This window comes from Alligator sinensis, unplaced genomic scaffold (assembly GCF_000455745.1).
Source record: "Alligator sinensis unplaced genomic scaffold, ASM45574v1 scaffold67_1, whole genome shotgun sequence".
NCBI classification, from domain to species: Eukaryota; Metazoa; Chordata; order Crocodylia; family Alligatoridae; genus Alligator; species Alligator sinensis.
Genome location: NW_005842111.1, coordinates 1,985,954 through 1,994,566, shown reverse-complemented (window position 1 = coordinate 1,994,566; position 8,613 = coordinate 1,985,954). Strand labels below are relative to the sequence as shown.

The following is an 8,613-nucleotide window of genomic DNA, read 5'->3' as shown; positions in this document are numbered from 1 at the left end:
GCCATTCCTGCATCTTTAGGTAATCTTTGGGTATGTATACACTGCAGCATAGTGTAAACATTGTGTAAGCATGCCTGAGTTTGCTTTAAGGGGATTAGAAGCCATTTAGCTGCAGCAGAAAGGAGCTCAGTTTGGGCTACTTCATCTCCCTTTTTGGGTTAAACAGACAAATCTTTTAGACATTTGCACCTCTTTTTACATATAGCTGACATCTAAGTGTGTGATAATAAGAAACTAATTATGCAATATCTGTTTCACCTTTCATTTACACTACAGTATATCAGAAATAACTACTGTAAGAAAATAGAGGTATTCTACAATGAGGTAAAATTGGTGTGAGAAAAGAATTTTGTCCAAAGAATTTATTCAGCTCCATAAGAAAGGATTAATTCAGATAGGTTTTGTTAATGTGTAGTTGTTTCTATCTTTTAACAATCAGTACTTACTGGGTGTATCTACACGTTCAATAATGCGCCTTAGATACTGTGCATTTAGTTTAGTACTTGCTTAACAAAGTACTAACTAAATGCACAGTAACTAGAATTACTGCGCACTAGCGCCAGAGCACTTTTTTGGTGACACTTACTGCGCATTAGCTTAATAACACTGGGCAGTACACTTTTAGCACGGTTTGAAACCGCCATGCTATTGCACGGTGTTATTAGGCTAATGCATAGTAATCATCTCATGTAGACACACCCACTGTTGAATGATTCTCATAAGACTCAGAAGTTTTGTTTGTTTGATTCATGACAAATATTATGAATCACAATCTAGTATGTGAGCTTTACCACAGTTTGAAAACATTATAACTTGCTTTATGATCTGGATCAGGATATCTGGGTAAATGTTATTTGAATGCTCTTGAACCAAAACTCTGAAATCTATCAATTCTGAACTTTGGGGAAAGATACAGTCCAGAATTTGAAGCTCTGCTGGTAAGAGACATCCGATATTTTTGCTGCTTCCCCAAAGTTTATCAAAACCTTTGATGCATGTAAAATTGGCTGACATTCTCATGATAAAAAAACATTTTTATGGGATTTTTGCTTTTAGATTGGTTAGATTATCTGGCAAAAATACCTTTTGAAAAGTATTATTTTATCATATCTTGTTCTGATAGAATCAGGAACAGAGATACTTAAAAAATAATACTGGTTAAAAGTTAAGAAATTTACTGAACCCTAGTAAAGGTTTTGCTTTAAAGTTTAATGGTGGTTCAGGCTGGTATTTATCTTATCTGACATGTTTTGCCTATAGTTAATGCCTACTATGTGTTAATGGTTGACAGACTGAATCAAGATATGGATAGAATACTGATTGTGCGAAATATGGATCAAAGTTAAGGAGCTGGTCCAAAGAAAAGAGTTTGTGCTTACAGGTATTTCTGACGTTGGTGGTGTTGGACAAACTGGACAGCATTCTCCAAATGGAATTTCTGGGTTGAGACACTCTAATTCCTGATCATCACAGATGATGTCATCGCAAAGAACATTTCCTGAATCACATACACAAATCTGGCATGGTTCTGGTTTCCATACATCCCTGTCAGCATATACTTGCCCAAGATGAGTACATGATCCTAGAATGACTGGAAAAGAAAGAAATCAAATGTAAAATGTTCAGCAAACATCAGTATATCATTCAGGCATGCCTCAAATGGATTTTTGAGAAATGAAAGTGTCTAAAATGAGATTTAGTGATCTACTATATGAACAAGAAATTATATGCTGTATTTGCCTGCTATACATCTATTGACATCAGTGGACAGCTTTTGGGGCTGATTCAGAACACACTCAAATCTTCTGACTTCAGTGGCCTCACACTGAGACCCGATGTGCCAAATGAGAGAATCTACAATATCTCCAAGGCGGCTCTGTAGTACCGATAAAGAGGGGAATGTATCCAAAGTATTAAGTATATCATCCTTAGAACACACGTTTCACATACTACAGTGAATCATTTATTTTGTTCTGGGGACAAAATGTATATGGAGAAAAATAATGAACTTGATTAAAAGTGAGCTGTCTAGCATTTAAATCTGCTAACATCATTCACAGGCTTCCTAACCTTAACTTTGGTTGCCAACATCTTGTGTTAATAGAGAGTCTCAAGTGTTTTCAAAATATATTCTGGAAGCATATCAGGCACAGACCACATGGGCTAGATCTTAACATAACATTAAGATTACATGGGGAAAAAAAGCTGTGAATTAGTTTATATTTTGACGTATATAATCATTAGAAAACAGTTTTTTGGATATTCACTCAACATTTTAAACAAAAGAATTCATGTATGTTCAAGTATCTTTTGAATTTGCAACAATCCTGGTAATTAAGTTTGTGAGAAATGTCTGAAGATATTAAAGCTGAAGAATATCAGCAGAAATTAAACTCTGAATCCCTAATGGGAATTCTAAGCGACTAAGAGACATGGTACCATCCTCTGCTTGTTATACCATCCAAATTGTCAATTCACATTGTGATGCACAGATCAGCTGTCAAGGTACTATATGCTACTTCAAGGATTACAAAGTTTAATGCTGAGCTCATTGGAGACATTTTCTGAATGAGGGCACTCTTGTTCTCTTATTTTGGATATGGGAAATTAAAAATAATGATTCTAAAATTATTGTTTATAGGTAACTCCCTCAGTTGCTCCTCTTCATAACATTGTTACTTTTTTCTAGTGGCATCAGCATCTGCTTATCAGTCATTTGCAAAGTGCTAGTAATAACCACACACAGAAAAATTAAAAAAATATGATATGTAAGTTAGAGCTATATCCTGCAGAGGGAGTACATGTACATCTATGTAGCCACACCTAAGCACCAGCATGCAAACACACACATATATAAAAATACAGTTTAAAGCAGTTTGAAAAAGATTTGGAAAAGTTCGCTGACTTTTTTAATGTTCAAATATTCAACATCAAATATCACTGCCTATTTTTTGCAAGCCTCAGCTTTTACTTAATTACAATTGCTCAAGAATATCACTTTATTATTCACCAGGAAATTAACGTCAAAGATTCATATTTTCACAGTAAAATGTTATTGTATAATTTTATTTTGTCATTTTTTTCCTCAGAAGTCTGAACCTGTGCTCATTGCGGTTAACGGCACAGCTCCAAGAGGGAACAGGATAGTTCCATAGGCAGTCTTGTAACACGTCATTCTTTTATTTTACAGTAGATGGCATTATTTAACAGAAAGAAGTGTAGAATACATAGGCATCTGGTTATAATGACTTTCATATTTCTTTCTAACTTTCTGGGTTTTGTAAAATCAGTTAAGAAATACACTAAAAGAGCTGCAGTGCAAATCTTGGCAGCTTCTGCAGAATGAAAGTATTAAATAGGTTTTCCAGAGGAAACTTACATCTGGGATGCTTTAGTCTGTTCAAGACACCCCCTCTGTGCTCAGATGTAGATCTGCATGTCATCATGTTATGACATAATGCGTTGTAAATTGCACCTAAGGATTAAAAGATGGATCCAACATACCCTGGAAAGCTGTTTCGTGCTAAAATGTTGGCAAATGATATGTAACAATAATAAGGGTAGAAAAAAGGCTGATTTGTCTAGTTTTATACTTGTGGCCAAGCTAGTCAAATATTCACCGTAATCAGCTTTTTTTGGTATTTTCTAATCTTCTGTATTAAACTAAGATTTTATGAAATATCAAAAAACGAATAGCTTTGACCTATGCCAATGCCAAGCCCGATCCTAAGTCTCAAAGCATTAGTTACTGTGGTTATATAAAACCTCAGTTCTTTGAGACTTACTGTAATGGCTTGTCAGCAATTGTGTAAATAAGTAAATCCTTGAACATCTGCAAGACATTTTACAGAATATAAATAGTTTTATGTTTGAAATGTTGTATGCCTTTAGAGTTTTCATGCAACATTTCTTAACAGATCAGATCTTAGAGATTCTAAATTTGCATTAAGTAAGATTTCTGAAGACTTGTCCTATGTAAGGTTGTCCTGTCATATATTGTTTCTGAGTCATAGCCCAGACTTCTCATTTACTCAGAAGGTTAGCAGCAATAGGCAGGTAGAACAGCCAGGCTTTACTGAAAGGAAACACTTAATGTTGCTCATAAAAGGTTGTATGTGGCTGACACACAGAATAACTGCGGTAAGTGTCAGAAGAAACCATATCCGGTCAAATCATAGGGTAGATGGATATGGGTATGACATGAAATATCACTTCAGTCAGTTAGCTACAGATAATGGCAGAGAGAATCAACTTCCCAAACTTATTCTCTAAAGTCATGGTCTTTATATAAAACACAGTCTCTAGTCTTTGCATTAGTCTATGCTTTCTCATCTCTGACTTACTTGGGGCCCAACACCTAGATTAAATAGCTAACTCACATGTGTTTTTATATGTCTCTTAAATGTTCCATATATTATGTACTGGCTTGTCAGGATTCAATTTTTATCACTGAACATCAATAAATATGGATTTCACCTGTCACGCATAAACTGATGGAAAAATATTTTGGTTGGTAATCGTCAAAATGTATAGAACAGGTACTTAAATGTATATATTTAAGGGGGTAAGGAAATCTGGGCCAGGGGGTGCCATGCGCGTGCGCGCGCGCACACACACACACACACACACACACACACACACACACACACACGGCAGCCACTACAAGCAGGGTGCAGGGAGCCCCAGCTGTGCAACTCATGCACTGTTCCTCTGGCAGTGGCCCAGGCTGTGGCTGTAGGAGCTGGTGTCTGTGCTGGCAGGACTGTGCTGGGAAGGGGCATTGGAGGGGCAAAGCTGTTGGCAGTTGGGAGTTTGGTGCCGCTGGCCGCTAGATCTGCCCAGGTCCCAGCTAGTGATTGGGTGCCAAACTCCTAGCAAGCCCAGCCTGGCTCCTGTGCGACTGGGGCTCATCAGGACTTTGGCCCCTGCAAGGCCAATTCTGCAGAGGCCAGGCCAGGCTTGGTGGGAGTTTGCCCCCTGCCTCCATGCTGCCCAGAGGGGCAGGAGGCCATGGCCATCAAAGGGCTGGGCCACCCCTCTTGATGCCCACCAGGTAGGGTTCACACCCTAAGGAGCCCCAGGGAGTGAGGAGCTGCTTCTTGCCCCACGCTGCGTGGCTGTTTCCTCTCCCTGTGCTCTCAGCGCTCTAGAGTGCTGCTGCCCTCCTCTTCTGGTCCCTGCCCACCCAGCTTTTTCCTGATGAACGAACAGAATGATTTAAAGCAGATATGCTTTCTTGATTTATGGATATTTACTTTTATATGTTTTAACATGTGATTTTATAAAGCTTTTAACAGCATACTGTCCTTTCTAAATTGTCTGCCCCCCACATCCCTAATTTTGTGCAATCCTGAACATTTAAATTGATAAAATTTGCAATAAATGCTTAAAAATAAATACTGTTTTAGCCATAGAAATAGTAAAAAAATTAAAAATGGAATTCTGCCAAGCCTATTTACGTACCGTACTTTATCTATACAATACAATGCTGTTTAAAATGTAGAAAAGGTAGACAGGAAAGAAGTGGTTTAATCTGGGGAGAAATGTTGAAGCTCCTCTATAAACTGGAATATTTTTATGGGAACACTAGCAAGTTAAATCATCTCTGTTTCTGCAACAGCATTCCTTTCTGTTTACTGGACAAAAAGGAAGAAAACCAAAATGCCTACCTTGAAGCAAATGGTGTGGACTCTCTGACAGTTATGATGATGATGTTTATAAGAAAAGCAAACATGCTCATTCCATCCTAAGATCCATAATGGAAACAAACGGGCACTCAGAATGAGCTCATCGACTTGTTGAGCCAAAATACTTTGCACTGTTTTGAATTTTGTTCAATTAGATAAGTGCCAAATAGAGGAAACGTTTTAAACATTTTATGCATTCTTGGATTGATAACCAGAGGAGCATATAGAAAGAAGAAATGTTTGAATCATATATTTTTTCAAGAGAAAAAGAAAAAAGAAAAGTAGACTTAGAGGCATAGTTTCAAATGTAATTACATTTCTCAAAAATGCATGGGTCATGCTAGAGAGAAAATATTCAAAAGCACAGGATCAGGAATTAGGAGCTGTGCATTTGCTTCCTGGTTTTGTCATAAACTGCTTATGTTTCCTTAGGTAACTCACTTAGGGTGGGATTTCCAAAGGCGTTTTGCTTCCATTGAATCCCAATGTCTATTCAAGGCCTCTTTGAAAATTTCTCCCTTAATCTCTTTGAGCTTCCACATTCCCATTTATTAAGGAAAATATTTTACCAAATAAGTCATGTCCTTTTGTAAGTTTCAATCAATCAATCAATCAATCAATCAATCAATATTATAAAATACTTAACTACAAAATGTTGGTATACTCAAAATATACCTTGTAAAATTATATAGGGTTTCAAAAATGTCACAAGAATTCTAAGACTATGGGCAAAATAAACCAATTTAATATCTGTTCCAGTACAGGTAAATAGCAGTAGAGCCTATTGTTTCATTTTAAAGTTAGCTTCTACTTGGCTAGCATACCTTTGAAATCTGTAGGATGTACAGTACTTACTGTAATGTTTGTAATATTTAAAGAAAGCCCTCTGATAGATCATATAAAGAAGTTTTTTGAAAAATGTTTTTATTGTAATAAGAGCAGAGGATGGAAAGGCCCAAAACATGGGTCAAGTAAAGCTATGCAAACTGCAAAAACTGGATATGTACCACTCTAAGGGGATTCAACCCAGTATGGAACCTAGTAAAAAATTAATTAGTAGATGGTACGATATGGAAGGAAATGGAAAAAATACTAATTATAAACAACTCTTATCACATATTATTTTTAGTCCTGGAGACAGCTTAGCCTGAAAGACTGCTGCAGAACTGGGCAAATCATTTGTATTTCTCTTACAGCTCTCCCACTTAGTAAAGATAATTACATCAGGAAAACATCTGCATGATGACTAAAGAGTCCATCTGGGCCTGCCTATTTTTCCCACATCCAAAGTAATAATACTTTGTTTATGTCATAATTATTTTCAGGGCAACATTTCCAGTTCTGACTTTGTTTTTAGTTCAGTTTGTTAGTCATCTTGACTAGTTTATGTAGGTAAGAAAACACTACATAGACTAGGAATGCCAGAAAAAATTGCCTTATCATCTCATTGGAGTGGAAGAAGGGCAGGACTACACCTTAGAGACTAATTTGTTCAAAGAACCAAAATGCCAAATGTCTCTGAATGAGTTAGTTTCTAAAGTGCCACCCTGTCCTGCCTGACTTCAGGCTAACATGGCTAACTACCTCTCTCTATTCATTGGCATGGAAGTAAAGGTGTTGTTGCTACAGCATGGTAAGAAGCCTTGATGCTTTAAGTACACGTATCTATAAAAGAAGAAAGAGGATCTGAGGGCAACTAAGAATGACTTGGGCTTTTGGACTGAATGCTAGTAATGTCCTATTACTTCCTGTGCTTGTCTTCCAAAATGAACCTATTTATATCTGTTATCATGGAAATCCTGATTCAACCCCCCAATGCCTCAGTTTGGGAGAAGTAGTATAAGTGAATGCTAATGAATAATGTTGCTACACCTTAATGCGTTTGGGAAGAAATTGTGCTGTTTTGAAGAGACGCTTACAATGTGCTTATTTTAGGACCATGGAAAGTGGAGACATAAATGACATCTAAAGTTCTCCTTTGGTGGAGGTCCACCTGGCCTGTCTTTGATATTACTTGACAGAAGATTCAGACCCTGAATCTAGACAAGTTTTTGTCATTTAAGCTATTGTCACTCTTTTTCTCTGCTTGTAAGTGATGTTCCAACATTTTAAAAATCACCACATCAATTTGACATTCAGTAAAATTTCAAATGCCTACATCCTAATCATAGGATATTAGTATTTTTGTTACTTTTTGATATTTTCTGTTACAACTGTAAATCTTCTTTATGTTTAGTACACTAATTAAGCAAAGTGAAGGGATTCTGTCAGAGATTTTATCTTCAAAATCATCTATGAATGTATTTGGTCCTATAAATTAGATGCTTATATAATCTTACTTGGTCCTATAAATCAGAAGCTTATATCTTCCTCTCTGTACAGAAAAAGGTTTAATCACAAGCACACACTTCAAATATCCCTGTGCTATTATTTAATAATATTATCCACAATAATCCTTGAAATGCACATTATTTTTTAATAGAAAGCTATGAATACAGGTTCTAATCCAAATCTCAGAGTCAAGAGGAGTCTTCCCATTGCTTTCATTGGATTTTGGATCAGATCATGCATGCCTCAACTTCTGCTTATTTCAATGGGAGTTGAAGATCCTTGAAATCTTAAAGGATCAAGACATTAAATAAATGCTATCAAAAACATGAGAACAACCAGCATAGTGAAGCAAGCGTTTTATCCTAATTCAGTATGTTAAATTTCTGTCATGTAGGCAATGCTTTATCACTTATAAACATCCATGGGTACATGAAAACATTATATTTACATCAACCTAACTAGGGTTAGGTCGATTCAGTCTAAGTGCCAATCTGTGCAGATGTTTAGGAAGTTTAAATCGGGTAAAAATGGCTGGCCCTACCTAAATTAGTTTACTTGTAGAGCCAAACTAAGCTAGACCAGCAGTAGGTTAGTC

At 36.6% G+C, this 8,613-nt stretch overlaps 1 protein-coding gene across 1 annotated transcript in view; it reads right to left on the bottom strand.

Annotated features, from left to right (window-relative positions):
* Nucleotides 1–8,613, bottom strand: part of COL3A1 (collagen type III alpha 1 chain) — a 75,205-nt gene that overhangs the window by 52,783 nt on the left and 13,809 nt on the right. The window contains exon 2 of the mRNA XM_006024633.2: nt 1,380–1,591. Coding sequence (XP_006024695.1) covers nt 1,380–1,591 — 212 coding nt within the window. The remainder of the gene's footprint in view (nt 1–1,379; nt 1,592–8,613) is intronic.